The sequence below is a fragment of the Amphibalanus amphitrite genome, unplaced genomic scaffold (assembly GCF_019059575.1).
Source record: "Amphibalanus amphitrite isolate SeventyFive unplaced genomic scaffold, NRLGWU_Aamphi_draft 000799F_arrow, whole genome shotgun sequence".
NCBI lineage: Eukaryota > Metazoa > Arthropoda > Thecostraca > Balanomorpha > Balanidae > Amphibalanus > Amphibalanus amphitrite.
The window spans coordinates 171,711-191,817 of NW_024882293.1; the positions used below are offsets into that span (position 1 = coordinate 171,711).

General features: G+C 46.3%; 1 protein-coding gene across 1 annotated transcript; it reads left to right on the forward strand.

Moving 5' to 3' along the window:
• Positions 1-3,637: 3,637 nt before the first annotated feature.
• LOC122366354 (putative nuclease HARBI1) lies at positions 3,638-18,087 on the forward strand. The gene is made up of 6 exons (XM_043338530.1): positions 3,638-3,813; positions 4,176-4,265; positions 4,414-4,717; positions 5,374-5,620; positions 10,222-10,400; positions 17,962-18,087. The coding sequence occupies exons 1-6, from the start codon at positions 3,662-3,664 to the stop codon at positions 18,085-18,087; spliced, it is 1,098 nt and encodes a 365-aa protein (XP_043194465.1). The 5' UTR covers positions 3,638-3,661.
• The last annotated feature ends 2,020 nt before the right edge of the window (positions 18,088-20,107 follow it).

Genomic DNA, 20,107 nt, shown 5'->3' on the forward strand with positions numbered 1-20,107 from the left:
ATACCCCCCAGACACACATGCACACACGCACCCCCCCCCCCACACACACACCTACAGGCTACACACCTACACACTAGAGTTGCAAAGTTTTCCCAATGGGCTGCTACCGGCACCGCCGCGACCCACAAAAATTTTCTGGGATACCGGCATGCTACCACGCCCCAAGCAAAAAAAAAAAAAAAACAAATTACCGGCATACTAAAAAACCTGCATTCTTGATTCTGGCTTACCCCTACATGACATGCCACATTTTGGCAATTTCAGTAACCACCCCACCCAGCAGCCACCAATTGTCCAACCAAAACTACCAGCAGCCTGATTTTGGCTGAGTTGGCCCCACAAATAGGTACCACAATTTTGAAGCTCAAATCCAGCCTACAGCTGTTAAAATATAACCTGTAATCCAAGAGGTATTGCATACAAAAAGCATTAACACATTAATCAAAAAAGCAAGGATAAAAAGAACTTATTACTGAAATATGTTTCTGAAGACTGCACAGTGAGTAGCAATCACATTTACCACATGCCGAGATATCCCTTTAACATTAGCACGTGCATTTGGGAAATGGCTTCCACCCGCCTCGGCTAATGTTGAAGGTATTTGGGAAACGATTCGGCCCTAGGGCTTTTTGATTTTCCCAGACAAAATTTTACTGAATATTCTGAGCGGAAGAACCAATTTCAAAGAAGATATTTACGGATTGTGTGTTCACTAACAGCAACAGCAAAAGTAAGTGACTGCGTGTTTACTTACTTTTGCTGTCAACGTAATTCAACTAAACAAGGTTATCGTTCCAATGCCAATGTATTTATTGCTGTAGAACATGGTCGGAATAATCATTATTTCTACATAATGCACGCAAAAAACGAACAATTTAAATACATGAAGCATCTTAACATGCCACAATGAAACATTTGATATTGTTCCAGCTGGGATCCAAGACGCGTTTGATTCAGCGTTTCACCCAATTTTCAGTTTTCCTTACGGTTTCCTCACTCCTGCTGGACTCCATATCTTTATTCTAACTTCTGGCGCTTCACCATCTTCATCCTCAGCTTTTTCAAACCCTAAAATTTCATCTTTCATACTCAACTCAGCCCAATAATGAAAAACACAAAAAATAATCACGGTGACTATAATTATGAACATTTACTAATATAATATTAACACAATATTAAGATAAAAGTGTAAAAAATCAAATGAATATGATATTAACTGTTGCGCCGGTACGGCATGTGGTAAATCTCTTCCCAACCTTGGGCTGTGAAAATGCAGTTTTATTCACCTCGGTTTTTTGCTACGGACCTCGTGCCTACCGGCACTCGGTCCTCCGCACAAAAACCTCGGTGAATAAAACGCATTTTCCCAGCCCCGGTCGGGAATATATATTACCACAAGCGTTGTAATTTTCCACATTCTCCTAAAATGTTTCAGGTACCAACCAAATAATGAACAATAGTCACAAATCACAATATAAAAAACTACAGATTCGGCCATGTTCTAACTGAGGAAGCGAGATCAACATCTGGTTTTCCTATCCGCCATTGCTTGCTGGCTCGTGAGTAAAATACGAATCATGTAAAATATGTGTTAATAACTCACTTGTCCTGAGAAGTCGCCAAACAATATGTATAAAAACGAAATAATATCCTCCCCCATCTCAAACGCGGGAACAAACACAAGGTTATCAAGGATTTCGGAACAGATGCGCCATAACACAGTTTTTAACCAGCTGATTAAAACACTGCAAAAAAAGGTTTTAGGACTGCAAACTACTGCCTCGTGAATGATTTTATTCATAAAAATCATCCAACACGATATTAAATTCCAATTGAAATCAACACTGAGTGTTTTTCAATACAATAAAATCCATTTCTCTTGAGTAATTAAACCAAAGGGGCATATGAATAAATATTACGTCATCAGCTTACATCCTTTCTTTAGGAGACAGAAGATCTTAAAAGTCAATCCTTGGAGATCATATTGCGCCACTTTGTATTCATTTCGTCTGCATGTTGTGTTTTCTTGCAAAGATAAGACAAAATGCCAGTTTAATTCATTTTCATTTCATTTTGGGACCAAAGTAAGGCTCAGGGCTACCTAACACCTGCCTTTTCAGCTGGATTTTCAGTGTCAAATTCTTTGAAGAGTATCTCAGATCACTTCTCAGGACTCAAGGCCAGCTCCCGTGTTTTGTGTTGTTTTGATTTTGCCTTTTGCCTAGAGAATGTTGCCATGAACATTTATTTATCTTATTGTATTATACCTACTACCTACCAATAGACTTACCATTAGACTTAGGTTGTGCTTTTGCAACATGAATGAGTATTCTTCTTTTGATAGACCACAGAAGATTCTTGACAATTCTAATTTTAGAACCAAACCTGTGAAATGCTGAGGTTCATGTGTTACCCCTACCCTTAGCAATGGAACTTCTACCAGAAAATGTATTTTGCAGTGGCTAAGATTGCTGTTATTACAATTCAATAGCCTCTTAGTGTCCAAAGTTTGAATCATATGCTGATAATTTTTTTTGTGTGCAAAATAAAAAATATACCGGCATGCTACCGGCAAAACATGCCAGATACCACGAAAAAACCTGCGGTAGTGAATAATTACCGGCATGCCGGTAGCGCGGTAGGGAAATTTTGCAACTCTAACACGCACGCACGCACGCACGCACGCACGCACGCACGCACGCACGCACGCACGCACGCACGCACGCACACACACACACACACCCACACACCCACACACACACGTCAGCCATGAATAGTGAGACCCGTCGCCCAGCACCGACTACCGAGACCCAACGTTGCCAGAAGTCCAATCGACAACTCCTGTTGAGGAACGGCCCTTTGGATACGTACAACTTGAAAACAATGTGTCAATTCGAAGAAATTACAGATGGAAAGTCTCGAGAGCAGATGGGAGAACCGAGCCCCATTTGTGTATCGAAGTTTATCCACGAAGACTATAGAGGACATGTGTTTGAAAATTTACGGGTACTAAATACGCCGGGCAGTTGGAGGGGACGGAGGCCGCTTCAAATCCATTCTTTCCATTTAACACCCGGCCATAGAAGTAATACTAAAAATTACAAATATCCATGGTCACGCATCTCCTTGAAATGCTCTTGGTAGTGGGGTCGATGACGAGGCCGTATGAGTTATAGGGCCTGTTCCAGCGCCTCCAGAAGAAATTCTGGACTGGAGGCTCTACCAGAAGTTTTACTGGAGGCGCTGGAACGCTATCTGGAGATAAAACTGCTGGTGTCTTTTGTATACGGTAATGGCGCATTAGTTTCAAAACAGGATTGTAGTCAAACAATTGCTATAAATGATAAGGCTTTTCATCCTGGGCTCAAGGAGGAAGGGTAATTCTGGAAGAGGGTAGTGGCAATTATGTAAACTGTTGAGTCATAAAAAAAAAATCAACAAGTAACGACAATTAGGCACCGCATTAAAATATCTCAGTGGTTGTTGTGATTTGTGGTGGTTTAAACTGGTTTCTTATTCTGTTAGGACTAGTGGTTTCTAGCGCATGCTAATGATATCAAAAAGTGACTTGGCAACAGAAAATTCATAATGATTAATGAGCATGACATGTCATAATGATATGATCCTTGTTTTTACAGCTCTTGTCTTTCATCTTCGAGTCATGACGGAAGGACCGTTACGTGAGCTTCAGGAAGAAGAAGTAGAGATGTTGCTCCACTTAGAGGAGGAGCATGCCCAGGCAGTGGCAGCATTACTCAATGGTGAAGATGAAGAAATGCCTGAAGAAATACTTCATCACATCCAGGATATAAGGTTGGTATATAAATTTAATATCGTTTCAATTTCTATCACAAGTCATAGCGTATTGCGCAATCTTATTAGTTTCTGTTGAACAGAGGCGGATCCAGCTCAGAGTTTTGAGGGGGGCCAAACCATAACAATTTATCGATTCTTTCCATGTCTCGTCCATAGGCGTAATGTTAAAATTATGCCGTTGGGGGGGGGGGGGGGTAAATGCCCATTTTGCTCCCCTTGAGCCGCCACTGCTGTTGAAGTTATTCAAGTTCATTAGACCTTTTCTCCTAGAACAATTTAAAGGTTATATGTGACAGTATATATGGCCATGTCTACTCATGGTATTAGTCTTACTTATACTTGAATATGCCTTGTTTCAGAGATGATCAAGCTGAGAGAGTGAGAGCGAGAGGCTATGTGGTAGCCACTGTACCAGCCTACCTTGATGATGACTTCCGTGGGCATTTCCGGTGAGTTTGAGTTTGTTGGTTTGCAGCATTTCATGCTAGGCTAGTTTTGCACTTACCTACATCCCTTGTATTCAAAGGGGATAACAGCCAGTAAGATAAAGTGTGTGTGCCTCATCATCGTTTCTTACCCAACTGCTTCCTTTTCTAGGATGACTCGACACCAGGTGCAGCAACTGCAGGAGGACTTGGGCGCGGCAGGGGCGTACGCCGAAGACCATGGCGGAAGGGAGCCCATTTCTCCAGGCAAAGCACCATTGGTCCTTCTGTGGACTTTAGCCAATCAGGACACTATTCGGAGCATTAGTGACAGGTTCGATCTTACCAAGTCGAGTGTAATACGCTCGAACCGACGCTTGACGAATGCGATCGTAAACGACCTGCTCGGAGAACACGTGAAGTGGCCAAACAACACTGCAGCTGGTGCGATCGACTGTGCTGGGGGCATCGAGATTGTGGGGGCCAGGGGGCGTCGAAGTCTAGTAGGAAAATCTGGCAATCCCCGGCGTGACGTAACGTCGGGGATGACCGACGGCACCTTGCACTGAAAGATACGGCAGAACGGCTATTTTTGAAAAATGATTAAAAATACTTGGGTGCTGTTATGACACATTAAACGCTTATCAGCATGTTCCTCATCATGTGATAAAGCCATATCCGTGGTCTAAAATAGCCGAGCCCCTCCCAATTTCCAAACATCGACCTTATAAGCAAAGGATGTAAGCGTAATCCTTAAGGGCGACTTTCCCTTACATATCCGTACATATGCGTCCTTATGGAAATCGGTAGTGTGGCGATAAGCGACGCGCGCGACATCTGTGGGGCGACTGTGGCGACACCTGGTGGCTGCTTTTCTGCTGTATGTAGGTATTGGGGCTTTGCCAGATATGGTTCCTACTGCTACACAACTATGTTGACCCAATACTAGAAAGTTATTTTGCCCGTAAATGGCAAGCAAATTAAAAGAATATTTATAAAATTGCTTATAAATGATTACGAGATAACAATGAAGAAGTTTTGATTGATTAATCACTTAAATAGTCAACCGTAAAACTATATTCTGGTAGGTTTAGTAGAAATTAGTCCGTGCAACCTTGTATTTAGGGCCTTGGTGGGGGCCATCGATGGCTCTCACATCCCGATCTCCCAGCCAGTCGAGGACCAGGAGGTCTATGTAAATAGAAAGGGCTTCCACTCTTTGGTTCTCCAAGCGGTCTGCCAGGCTGACACGCGCTTCATTGACGTGTTAACGGGATACCCGGGCTCGGTTCACGATGCCCGGGTATTCCGTAACTCTCCCTTGTGCCAGGCGCTTCCCAGACTGTGTCCCGATGGTGAAAGTGTCATTCTAGGAGATAGCGCGTACCCCTTAAAGGTAGTGTGCCACCTTTGAAAGATTTCCCATTTTATTTTTCCTAGGATAAGAAGCTTCTGTTTTTACCTAATATCGCAAAAAATGGGCCTGGAATAGTGCCTTTTTCGCCTAAAAGTTTATCGGTTTTTCGATATGTATAACAACTGTAGTGGGCTGGCCTGCAAACAGGCGTCGACAACAATCGCGAATGCAGCGCACATGTGACAATAAGCAAAGGTCATTATAGAGTTACGACGTACGGGAATGAGTTATCAGCTGTCTAATCGTAGACAACACAATGTCGAGCCTTAAACTGTAAGCCTGTATTGGTATTGTTTCTTTTATTTGGCTGTCGAACATTATTTATGGTTTGAAATATGATTTTATGTAAAATAATTGATATGAAAAAGCCGTCTCTTAAGTTATGACCCCATTTCATCACACGCAAGTGGCAGAAATGACAATGATCAGCTGACGCATTTTTCTTGGCCGAAGTCAGAGCGCGCGGCCCGACGCACCACCACCGCACCACAAAGTATGAGCAGAAGCCGCGCCCAAAGCTGCAGGGCCCCGGTAACGTGAGGCAAGGCCCTATATACCAGGTAGGGTCGTCCGGCGATTCTACCTTTTCGTGACGTCAGCTCGTGACGTCATTTGGAGTCAAGTCTCGAGGCCCAGTTCAATCCCCATGTAAATGAGCGATTTTCGAAGCACTGTAGAATGAAGTCTGCACAAGATATATCAAACCTTAGTATCTTATCTGAAAGAGCAGACAATTTTCTGCAAGTTATCTATTACGTGTTTTTCGCTAAATCTTTTGCTTTTTTCACAAAAGCGTAAAATGTCCCCCCATGTCTCCGCAGCCTCCCTGCCGCCGGCCGCCGCGCGGTCGCGGTAGTGTAGTGGTTAGCGTGCCCGCGCAGTATTCCAAAGGTCCCGAGTTCGAATCTATGCGGTGCGGAACTTTTATTGCAATTCCAAGCTGAATATACGCACATCCATAATAAATTATTATTCGTATAGCTAAACTGTCACCAAGCTATCCATATAAATTGACTTCACCCAAAATATCGGCAAGATTCTATTAAAATATAAATTCAAATATGGCGGCTTGGACTGCCGCGTGCGTTAGGCTCCGCCCATAGCTCCGCCCACATGCGTGACGTCATTCGTGTTAGTGGACACGCAGAGAGATAGGGGACGACATGGGCCTGACGTGAGGTAGGCGAGTCGGGGCAGAGTGCGCTGACCCAAGTCGGGGCCGCAGCTTTGGGCGCGGTCTACCGCATCCCCGCGGGCAGCCCCGGGCTATCACATGACACCGGGAGGACGCGCGGCCCCGGCTTGGGTCAGCGCACGCTGCCCCGACTCGGCTACCTCACGTTACCGGGGCCCTGGCTTTGGGCGCGGTCTACCGCACCACCGTCTCTTGCATTAGATCATACAGGCGTGTTCGAAACCGCAGGAGATGATGATGAACGGGTTTATCGAAACTTGATTGGATGAGCATATCGGTAATAGCGATTTCAGTGTGTGCATTTATTGTTCATAGTGGTGTGAAATGTGGTTGGGGTACGACCGACAACCCGTCGGGGCGAATTTCGCACTGGGGTCTTCAAAATTTGAAGAATTTAAGACGTTTCCATGAGTTTTGAAGGTATGGATAAGTTCTAAAAATCCGGTTCTCCTTATCTGGGCCATTATCTCCATACGGTCCAGGAAAGCTGGCACACTACCTTTAACAGGGCAACTGATCACCCCGTTCAAGGATAACGAAAGGCTAACAAGGCGTCAAAAGCGATTCAACACAGAAGTAAGTAAGAGGCGTATGGTGATCGAGCGAGCATTTGCCCTGTTAAAGGGTCGTTTCCGTAGGCTCAAGTTCTTGAAGATGTGGAGCATCGCTGACACGACCAAAACCATCATCACAGCCTGTGTGTTGCATAACATGTGTCTGGCAGGTGGCGACAGGGGCGATGACTTTGGCGAGCTTACCGATGGTGCAGAGAGGCTCGAGGTTGTTGTGCCGCGCCATCGAGATGACGCGGCAGAAGACAGGCGTGATGAGCGTGGCGCACCTGTAAGAGAACAGCTGATGACTGCCTTTCTGGGCCCGGAACTTAGGTAATATGTGTCCGTGCTAGAGGTGCCAGCTTCAGCAAATGCATATCCAATGTCTGTGGTCCGGTAACTTCGCCGAGTGGACGGTCAAAATGCCCAAGCTGGCAGCAATTAGTCCAAAGATGTCTGTCTTTTTGACATTTTGGACGGTTCGAAGTCTGCCATGCTCAGCATTACTCAGACATTTATTTTTACACCTTTGTTATGCCTGCTGGATGTGTATAAATGAATGATCGTATGATTGAGGACCACTATCAATGGGTTTTACCTGTGTGTGGCCTTCCAAATAAATGAAATGAAGTGAACTGGTCGTCTGTAATGTTACGTCGCCCGTGTCCTTCTTCGTCTTAGTACGGTTTTAACTACACCAAGCGTGAGTAGAGAAACGAGGTGGCTCCATTAATGTGGTCGGTGCACCATAAATACACGTTGCTGATGCGCTGCTTTTCAGGCGCCACTGTTGAATGGCCTCATTAGTCTGTCCTTCCATTGCCCGCTGAGAGGCAGGGATTACTATGTAAGATGTATTATGCCAATACCTGAGAAAAAAAAACAGCAACTGATGCATTCACAAGTAGGAACAAAGTGGCATCGCGTAATACGGCAAATCACAAATGGCACAGCTATTCACGGCGAACCGCAAATGACACCAGCTCTTGGCTATCAATAAAAATGAACTATGATCTAATGCACTACAGCGTATTCACACAAACGAAGCTCTTGGTTGCATCACCATTCCCCAGCTAATGAATGGCCATTTGAACCAAGGCCCTAAATACAAGGTTGCACGGACTTATTTCTACTAAACCTACCAGAATATAGTTGCACGGTTGATTATTTAAATAATTATTCAATCAAAATGTCTTTATTATCATCTCGTAATCATTTATAAGCAATTTTATAAATCAACTTTCAATTTGCTTGCCTTTTACTAGCAAAATAACTTTTCTAGTATTGGGTCAACATAGTGGTGTAGCAGTAGGAACCACATCTGGCAAAACCCCAATGCCTACATACAGCAGAAAAGCAGCCACCAGGTGTCGCCACAGTCGCCACTTGGTCGCCACACAGATGTCGCGCGCGTCGCCAATCGCCACACTACCGATTTCCATAAGGACGCATATGTACGGATATGTATAGGAAAGTCGCCCTTAAGGATTACGCTTACATCCTTTGCTTATGAGGTCGGTGGTTGGAAATTGGGAGGGGCTCAGCTATTTTCGACCACGGATATGCCTTTATCACATGATGAGGAACATGCTGATAAGCGTTTTATGCGTCATAACAGCACAAAAGTATTTTTAATCATTTTTCAAAAAAAGCCGTTCTGCCGTATCTTTCAGTGCAAGGTGCCGTCGGTCATCCCCGACGTGACGTCACGCAGGGAATTTGCCAGATTTTCCTACTAGACTTCGACACCCCCTGATTTGAACTTTCATGGGCAATCCGGCGACCCACGCCTCTAAGGACTCAGCTTGAACCAAGTTCATCTTCACTTTGACGCCTACCTTTTCCCCGTCCAAGAAGCTCACGCATGAGGGCCAGCCTTTCCTGGTGTATCTTATATGCTAGCTCCTGATTTTCTTTGTGCCTCTCCTGTCTTTTCTTTTCCATGCCATGAAGGAACTCTAGAACCTCTTCGTTGGATGTTCTCTTAGCCTTCGTGCTTTTTCCCTCAGTTTCACTGGGTGTAGGCCTTTTGCTCCCCATCGAAGGAGATTTGAGAGTCTCAGATGTACTGTTGATCACCTGAGATGGGCAAGCTGACCCAGAAGCATCATTTGGGCTAGAAGCGCTATTGGACTGTCTGTCCGAGCTCGGTGTGTTGTCGGGTGTCAAACTTCCCAGGACGATCCTCGGAGAGACACTTGGGTTTTGCCAAGGATGTCTTCCAACTCCTTTTGGTAGAGGCAGATTTTGCGACTTCTACCTGACTGTCTATTGTTGTCCACTGTCCTCTTATAAGCATCACAGAGAGTTTCCCATCTGTTATTTACCTGTTTGACACTGAAACTCAAACCACCACCACTTTTGTTCGCTTCATCTGTTATTTTGTTCCACACAAGTTTCTTCTTGTACCTGGGGTCTGAGAACTTTTCTTTATGAACGCCATAGAGGTATATCAGCGACTTTGTCGCTTCATCAGACCAATTTCTTTTTTTTGACTGCATTGTCTAGACCAGTTTCCTCGTCATCTAGACTGGGAATCGTCTAGGACTACTTGATCAATGCCCTCACATGTGTGGTGCACAATCCAGTTAATTGGACCTTCCACCATGCATTTTGAGCACAGAAAGACTTCGTCTTCAGCCATTTTGATCTGAAAAGAGGATCATTCTATCAGTTTCCTGAATCAACATACTGATGAAATGCATTGTCTTGGAATGGTACAGATTCATAAACACAAATAAGCTGATGACTATTGTAAAAAGCTGGACAAGAAATTAGCAATAGATTCAACATACATGCACAACAATTGACTAGGTACAGCTTTCGACTGGGTTGACAACGCTACTACGGTGATAAATCTGCACCAGCTCACGCCAACTAGTGTTTTGTTCCACACAACATTCACATTGTACCACCAAATATCTCTGAACTCCGCCAAGTCAGAGTACGCACAGCGATCTGGTGGAAATTCCTCTTTGCAGTTTGGTTGGAAAGTAGGTAGTTTACATCTAAATACAGAATTTAATTAAATTCATTTTAAATTATAATATTAATAAATTCAAATAAAATAATTCACTCAATTTCACTATGAATTACCGAGCACACAATTGTTCGGCTACCTCAGAAGAAACAATCTCGTTTTGATTTTTAATTCAATGCATTCAAGTACAATTCTACTAAAATTTCTAAATTAATATGTGCCAATGCAACGCAAAGCACTCTTGCAAATACTTATCTATCAATCTCAATAGGTGAGGTAGGCAGGTAGGTACCTACCTACCTATCCATTGTCACTATTGTCGCAACGCCAATTACGTCCCGGTGACAACGGAAGGACGAACAATTGATTTAATTGCGAGATCAAACAACTTTCGATTATGTTCTGTTACAATAGAAATAATTTAAAGATTACATACCTAAATCAACACGCACCAAACGTTGAAAATCTGAAAACTGACGCGCCAATTGCCTGAGCACAAAATGTCACGTGCCCGCCATAATTGTAGACCAGACCCTCCAGAGAAAATTGGACCTCTCATCTCTCTGGAGGCTACTGGAGGTTTCTGGAGCTTCGGCGAGAGCTTTCTGGAGCTTTATGGAGGCGCTGGAACGCTCTGGAGGATTCTGGAGCTTACTGGAGCTTTCTGGAGGTTTCTGGAGGCGCTGGAACAGGCCCATAAATGGAATGAAGGGAAACCATGGGGAAACAGTAAACACAAGGCCATCTATAGAAGGTACAGTCACTCCCCCGCCGACCAATCAGAGACAGATCCTGAGTGACGTCACCCCTGATGCTCGAAAGGGGTACTCCATTCCTTTACAACGTAAAAATGACTAACTTCATTTGAAGATTGTTGGTGACACTCTACACACATCGCTCAACCACTGATGTCATTGGAAAGTTCAACTAATTTTCTAGCGATAAAAAAGAGCAGCAATATGCTAAGAAATGGCCGGTTTTGAAGATATAGACGATTTAAAAACCCTCTGCAGTTGCAGGAAAGCAACGTAAAATCGCATCGAGCTTATATTTTTACTATGAATAAATCATTTTTCAGTAAGTTTTTAGATATGGTATCGATTTATTCAACAACTTTATTACAATATTTTTATTACTTGCAACTCTATTTCAAAATAATATTTTCAAAAATGGCAACTGTTGGCAAGTAGCTTTGAAGCGATTGTGGCGCGCCGCGCCATTATTGTCCTGAGGCCCCCATATGATGTCATCAGAAGTGGAGTGACATGGGCCTGAGTAAACAAAAATCGCAAAACGCGTCCGTGAGCTATCGTAGGTGTAGCGTATCGTATTGTCAGGGACCGCCAAACCTTAACATCACACTTTTCTTAGTTAAACGATGCCATTTTATTGACGGAGGCCTTGTAACGGCATGACTGGCAGGCGTCTGACTGCTGCCAGGAATGTTCAAGGCTCTCGGGCCAGCTCAGGCTCCGGTACCGAGTAAAATGTCTCGATGACTTCCTCCTGTTACCGGCTAGGGCAATAGGTCCTCGAACCGCCCAGATGCTCGATCGCGGCTTATCCCCACCGTGCTGGGGAAGGCGTTTTGTATATTTTTTACATAATGCGCTATAATTGAAAGTACATTATTAGACGGGCCCCGTACGGTAGGTAAGATATAAATCCTTCCCATCTATTACCGTCAGGATGAGACAATGAGACAACGACGAAGTGGTGTTAGTGTCTACAGTTAAATCGGCGGAGTGTTGTTACTTGTCGAACGCCGCAACAATTTTGCAGTTTTAATTATCCAAGGTCATGAGATATTTAATCAGTAAAATGTAAGTCAGTTTCGAAACCAAACGTTACGGATAACAGTTGACCCTAGACCTTAAAATTGCGCACCGCTGGCTTTCTCATCTCACCGATACCTCGCCTTCTGCGCCGTGAAAACCCCCTTGCGAGAGGCAAATGTGCAAAAAAAGAAGACTTAAACAACACCTAGTACTCTTGCCTTTTTAGTATCACTGATCATGGGTGGAGCTTTTCCAGGAAAGTTGGTGGGGCAAAACAGTGGTGGCGGATTCGATTTTGGCGTGGGGGGGCAAGATCCCAGTCGAGATGATGTCATAGGCGGATCCAGAAAGGCGTTTTCGACGCTGTAGGGGACATACCCCCCAAAAAAAGTGTCCAAAATCCAAAAACTCCTCGGATTTCGATTCCCTACTGCTGAACAGTAGAAAGCAAAAAAAGCCTGATAAAAGTGTTATTATTAGGAAAAATAAGGAGGGTACGTTTTGTCTATTTCAGGCGATGCATGGGGGCCAGGGGGAGGGAGAGTAAATATCTGCTTTAAATGCCCGCTCCCTGGATCCGCCAGTGGACGATGAAACGCTTTTCTTATTGCTGTATAAGAAAAAAGCTCCAATGGGAAAAATTGTGTCATAACCCGATCGCATATCAGATGTTGAAGAACGGTGCCAACCCTTTTGAAGTAGGCGAGCGCTATTCTTCAATGAGGTAACTCGTTACCATTTCCTCTGTTCATTTTGCGTTCGATTTCCGTTTAACCTTCCTTTAAAAAGTATTTCTGAGACAGATATCAACTGAAACTAGCTCACAGCGGGAGGAGACCGCTCAAACATTCAGAGACAGTCGGTCGCATCTAAACCTATTGGGACAGCGATCCGCCAGAAACCCTCCCCAATGGCAGTAGTTCGCCAACTAAGCTCACCGAGACGGGCTCAGGGCTGTCTCGATGGGTTTATACAGGAAGCCTATACCTACAGCAAGGCTTAATAAGGCCCAAACGCTCGTCAAGCTGGGAACGGAGGGCTGAGGTGAGGGAGCGCGGCGGCGGGCTGGGGTGAAGGAACGGTGGCCTGGAACGAGAATCCAGAAGCTCTGGGTGGGGCGTTTCTTTCTTAGGGCTTTAGGGTGCGCTGACTGCGGTAAAAGGTTCAAATTATCACACCAAATCTTGCCACGACATCTACCGGTTCAGGCACTCGAGAAACAGCGGCCAGTGGTATCTGCAAAGACGAAGCATTTCCAACCCAGCTTCAGCCTGGTGTCAGGGCGCCTCAGGTGGCTTTAATTACAGTTGCACATACCAAACGACCTCAGTGCAGCCAGTCTGTGGCCGAAACCATTCGGAACAGACTTCAACGAAAAGTGAGACAAGGTTAGTGCTATCGTTAAGTGCCATTATAGACTTGGGCCCCGTTGGCTTGACCCACTGGAAGGTGGTAGTTATCGGACGCTGCGGGGCATACTCATTCTTCCAAAATGCCTTAGATTTTGCTTTCGTATTCATAGGCGGCGGAACGGGGAGGGCACCGGGGCACCGTGCCCCCTTTGATTTTGGCATTTTAACGTTAGCGATATGGCGTTGCATGGAAAGAATGGGACCAAAAGTCGGCAGTGCCCCCCCCCCCCTTAATTGAAGGTGTTCCGCCGCTACTGTTCGTGTTTGATGCTCTTTATTCTATAGCCAGCCTTTAGACCCACTAATGATCAGTGCCCTAACCCTCAAAAGTTTCCAACATTAACCCTCGCCCTGGCAGGGGGGGGGGGGTCGATGCGACCCCCCCTAAGGGTTTTCGAAGATAGCGTAAAAACGGCGGGGCGCAGCGCCGCCAAATTTGGCACAGCCTATGGGGCAACCTTTTTACATATGACCTGAAAATTTCAGGTCCGAGTGACCTAGGGTCAGGTCACCAGGTCAGAAAAACCGGTACAAGGTCATGGCCAAATTTCAATTTTCTTTTTGCACCTGTCCAACTCACAGTTTTTGACTGATTTCCTTCAAACTTTCAGGATGTGCTAAGTTCACCGAGTTGTATAACATATAGCTCGGGTTTTTTTAGGTCACTGACCTGAGGTCAGTTAGAGGTCATTACGTCGTAATGTTAAGCCTATGGGAAAATACTAAATTCGGAAAATACTGGAGATATCCGCTTCGTTCCATCACTTTTGTGCTTTGAAACCACAGTACTTAACAGCAGGTCACTTGGTGCTTCTTTGTTTGGTGTACTTATCCATGGGTCAGGTCAAATGAGGTCAACTGAGGTCAAATGACGTTTTTGCCAATAATTTGGCACATAATGACGCTAGAGCTTAAAAAATGGTATCATTGTGCTCCTGGCGATCAGCCGAATCGAATGATATGCGATATGATGCAATTTGGTTAACTTGAACTTAATTTATAAATTTAAGTTTACTTAAGATTTAAGAAAAACTTTAAGTACACTTAAGCAAGCTAAAAAGTATATCATTTGACGCGCCTTGACGTGCTCAGTTCACTGGTGCTTTTCTTTTTGCTCTATCTTAATTAGATCAAAAGTTATAAGCGAAAAACTTTTGACCTGTTTTTAACGAAATTTTTACATTTATACCCCCCAAACTCCCCTAAATATTGACCTAGAGTAACCAAATTTACACAGGTGCGAGAACTCCGGGGGGCCCACCTACCTACCAAATTTGGTGTTTCTAGGTGCCATAGGAGCCAATCGCGAGGGGGGTCGCATCGACCCCCCCCCCCCTGCCAGGCCGTGTTATGAAAAATGCCCTGCCAGGGAGAGGGTTAATTTTTACTTTTTTAACCCGCGCCCGGCTGGGGGTCCTGGATTTCCACGCCCTGCTGGGCCCAATCTCACCAAGTGCGGTAAACTGAATTTGGGGTAAAATACCAAACTACCCCACTCCATAACTACAAAAATACTACCCCGAAATTAGTTGAACTAGCTTGGTGAGGTTGGGCACTTGGCCCAATCTCACCAAGTTATGTAAACTTAATTTTGGGACAGTATTTTTGTAGTTACGGAGTGGGGTAGTTTGGTATTTTACCCCAAATTGAGATTACCGCACTTGGTGAGATTGGGCCCTGGGGGGTGTTTGAACACCCCCCCCCCCCTTGTAACTCGGCTCCTGGGCCACGTAGCGATACGCGGAAGGCGGCGTTCGAAAGAGCGTAAAAAATAATGACGAAATCACTTCGGTCAATTTTTTGGTCAGGTCAAAGGTCAGGTCACCAGAGGTCATTGAAGGCAAAATTTCGCCGATTTCCAGGTCGAATGTCGAAAATTTCCAAGAAGCCAACGCATAACTCGGGAACCAATAGAGCTACAGCGCCGCGGAAAAGCGCATTCGATAGCCCTATTAACGCCCTTTCTGAGTAATTCTCTCAGATTTGACCTAACGTCAACGGTTTTGCCTGCAGGGGGCAAAAACTGCAAAAATAGCCGATTTTTTCGGAAACAGTTTTTCTGCAATAACTTTTGACCCAAGCCTTGTACGAGCTTACTTTTACCGGCATCGTGTTCCTCTCGTCAAGACGCATCGAATGAACTATAACTTGACCTTGAAAGGTCAACTTGAAAATTTGACCTCAGGTCAAGGTCATGACCTGACCGGAAAGGGTCATGTTGCATATCAGTCGATCCGTATCATCGAGCTGAACACATCTAAGGCGTTTTCATCGCTCTAGCATGCCTCTATCAAAAGTTATTTGCGAAAAACTGTTAGATACCATTCGTGACCTAAGATGACCTCAGGGCATAAACAAGGGTCACGGACACCATTTTCATGTTCAGTGTGTCTAAACCACTTGTAATTCGGTGTTTGGGAGTGTTTATAATGTCTTTCGTCCAAAAGAGGCGCATTTCAATTTTCTCCCATTGACTTATAATGGGGAGGTCGCAAAATTGACCTGACCTTAGGTCATCGACATCAAAATTTTGAGATATACATTTTGTACATGTTATTGCTCTTAGCAATCGCTGAAAGTTTCAAAGTGATAGGTCACTCGGTGTAGCTATGACAGACATTGGAACTTTTTATGAGGTGAGGTCACTTCAAGTGACCTGGTGACCTGACCTTGAATGACCTTGGTCTGAAATTTTCACAACATGTGTAGGATTGATGTATGATAAGGTGTACCAAAAACGGCGGCGCTCCGCGCCGCCGTTTTTGAGATATTCGCGAAAAACCACAAGGGGGGGTGTTCAAACACCCCCCAGCAGGGCGCGGGTTAATAGTGAAATCGAAATAAAGCGGATATTGAACTGTGAACATCCAGTTTTTACACTGGCCCCACACAAGCCTCCGAATGCCCAAAGCAGATCTCTGATGACTGGCCTTTGGGTGTCATACCATACCGTGCATTGGTCAATGTGGTCAATGTGTACGACTTCGGCGTTTACCATTTTATGCGCTGGAAACTGTTGCGCTCGAAAAAAATCAGGGGAGTGGCTTATTATGAGCGCTCATTAGTCCTAACTATCCGCAAGCGAATGGCTAGCCCTTCCGTCTCCGCTCGCTTGCGATTTGGCATTTATGTAGGTACAAAATAGCGGCAAACGACCACTGAAGGTATGAGTTGCGTCTCTTGCACACTTAAAATATCTCTAAATCGAATCTGAAAAGACAAAAAAATGATATAAAGCGGAAATGGTTAGCATTTACACATATTCAAAAGGCACCGTTGGACAAACTGTAGGAGCGCATAGCTGCAATATCAGGTTATGGAAATTTTCGTCATGTTTAGGGCACAAATTATGGAGGGGCAAGAATATGCGTGTGCCCCTCCTCCAAAAGTTTCTTAGGGGACGATGCCTCCTCTGCCACCCCGTATCCGTCGCCCCTGTAAGCGGTCACTGAAGGCCTGGGTTGCTGCTGCGTCACGCGGACGCTTATAATGCCTCCAAAACTAGGTTGAAGAGAGAAAAACTTCAATTGAACGCGAACGCTTGCCATGAAAGGCAACGTATGATAAAGTATATGGGCATCTGGTTACATCTTCAGATAATCGAACAGCATAATCAGGTATATGGTTTCTTTTCTAGGCTTTGTCACAAATTATGGGGGGGCAAAAAGATACTTTTGCCCCCCCCCACGAATTTGCCAGGGGGGCAGCTGCCCCCCCCCCCCTGCCCCCCGAATCCGCCGCCCCTGGGGCAAAAAGTTGTCAAACCTACAATGTCCGATTGTTAAGTTAGATAAAATTCAACAATGAATCAATTCTTTTCATTACAGAGATAATATTTTGCATTACACAGACATTTCAAAGCTCCTCAATGCGAAAAACATAGGTTTGCTAAGCAGTAAAGTCCTGCAAATCGGCTTAAGTTGGTGGGGCAAAACGCTTATTGGTGGGGCAAAATGGCAAGTTGGTGGAGCAGGCGCCCCACCAAGTGAATAGGAAGCTCCACCCTTGTCACTGATAGTACTTACCTGCAAACATTGTTGCCGACTACGCAGTCTAAAAAAGAGCGATGCTGATCTGATGCGTCTCAGTGCAGCGATATTTTGAGGGCGAGCACATAAGACAAGTGCCTGCACTACACGCCCGGCCTTGGCCGCAGACCCAGCGCCAGCACCAAATCAGGCCCTAACCCCACACCCACCCCAGATCCGGCCCCTGACCCGGTCCCGGGCCCAGAGCCGGCACCATGCCCAGCCTTGTGCCTTTGACCCGGTCCCGCTCCCGGTCTCGGGCCCAGACCCGGCCCCAGTTCCAGTCGGCGAAGACAGACTAGGCCCTGGCACTAGACCCAACCCCAGATTCAGTCCTGGCTCTATACCCGGCCCAGATCCGGCATCAGGCCCAGCCCCAGCACCAGCACAAACTTCACATCTACCCTAGTCGTCTGGTGCTTGATCTGGTAACGGGTCTGCTGGACCGAGTATGGGACCGGGACCGGATCTGGGGCCGCTGACTGGACTGGAGCCGAGACTGGGTATGATGCTGGGTCTTGTTCTGGGTCTGGTGCCGGGTCTTGGGCCGGACCTGGGACTGGGCCTTGGTCTTGTGTCGAGGCCTGGTCTGGGACCAGTGCCGTGTCTCGAGGCCAGCGTCGGGTCTGGAGCCGGTTCTGGGAAGGGGGCTGGATCTGGCTCCGGGCCTAGAGTCGGTTCTGGGACCCAGGCCCGGATTCTGGGTCCTCGTGTGGGGATGGTCCGGTGCCGGATCTGGGGTTGGGGTTGGGGTCGGGTCTGGGGCCTAGTATGGGCTGGGGCTGAGTGTGGGGCTGGGTATGGGGCTAGGACCTTGCCTCGGGCCGAGCCTGAAGCCGGGTCCGCGGCCGGGACCGAGTCCTGGGCCTGGCTGTGACCGGAGCAAGGCAAGGAATAGGGCTTGGGCTGGGTTGAGCAAAGCTGGAGGAATTCGAAGGTTGAGCTGATCACCAGAGTTGTTTGGAGCTGGAACTGGGGCTGGGTGGAGCTGGAGACCCAGCCCCACTAGCCCTAGTTCCAGCCCCACCAGCTCCAGCCATTCAGTCCCACCAGCTTCATCTTTATCAGCCCGACAGTCCCAGTCCTCGTGCCCACCAGCTCCAGCACTCACCAACCCTATTAGTGTCACAGCCAGCTCCAGCCATACTCTCCAGCCTTAGCTTTCAGCCACAGACCCAGCCATGGCTACAGATCCGACGTCGATCCCAGACCCAGCCCCAGACCCAGCCCTGGCCCGAGTCTCGATCATAGAGCCGACGCCAGACCCGGCCCCAGGTCCAGCCCCGTCTCTGGGCCCGGCTCCAGACCGGCTCCGGCTCTTGACCAGGCCCTATACCAGACACCATACCCATCCCCGGGCCCCGGTCCAGACATGGATACGGACCCAGCCATGGCACCAGGCCGGAGACCCGACCCCAAACCTGGTTCTGGTCCACTCAGCCGACAAACCTGGTTAGCATCATGAAAACGGGTGCATCGTTAGAGCATAACGATTAGAACAATTCATGAATGTGATATGGAAAGTGATTGACATGCAAACTGAAATATAAAAAATGAATTTATAGCAGCATTGACGGACTACAGATTCGTGCCCTAAACTAACCTACCAACTTGACGTTGCCCCCACAAAAAACGATCGGTTGGATCCGCCCGTGTACTTAGTCACCTGCTAGTTTGTAATCCCATTATCCAGCTCCAGCTTTCTCTTTCAATTGCTAACATACCGTATCCCTTCTATGATGTCTCTGCGTCTTCTTGCAGGGAGTTCCACGTTTAAACTTTAAGATATCGCAGTAACAGATTTCCTTTCTACTTTTCTGTTGGTGTTACGCCTCCTCTTTCCTTTACATTATTATCGATGCACCTTTCTCAGTTACCGAAGTCCCATTAGTGATAGCTTAATAAGTTGACATCTGATAAGTAGAAGGGTATTGCTGTAGCTATTGCAGTCGGGTATTATGCTAGTGGTATTCGATACTTATAGCTTTCTTAGTGATCGACACCCTGAATCAACTGGGTATTTCGAACTTGCGACCACCGAGAAAATGAGCACAGTGTAATGGACACTGAATGGGTGTCATACTGAAGTTTGGTGATTGGAGTGCGGCCACCCCCCCCCCCCCCCCCATATATCCCCGATAGCCGAGTGGTTAAGGTGTCTGGACGTTTGGCCGGCGTGATCAGTCGGTGGTTGCCGGTTCGAGTCCGGCCCGGTCCTTTGCTTTTGTAACGTGCGCCGAGTTTGTGTCCGTACCGCGCTGTGATTGGTGGTGACGTCTGACCCGAGGTCACGACCGGTGCGTGCCGGCGGCGGCGGTCAGTGTGTGCGTGGCGGTGCCCGGGTAAGTGCGGGGACACCTGAGAGGTTGACCGTTTTGGGAGGGCTCCTGTAATCATAATAATCATAATCATGTATTTCGGAAAACATCCATCGGGTGGGTTTTCAGTTATCCACGTCATACAAGTACCCAACATAATTCCTACAATATATCACACAAAAGA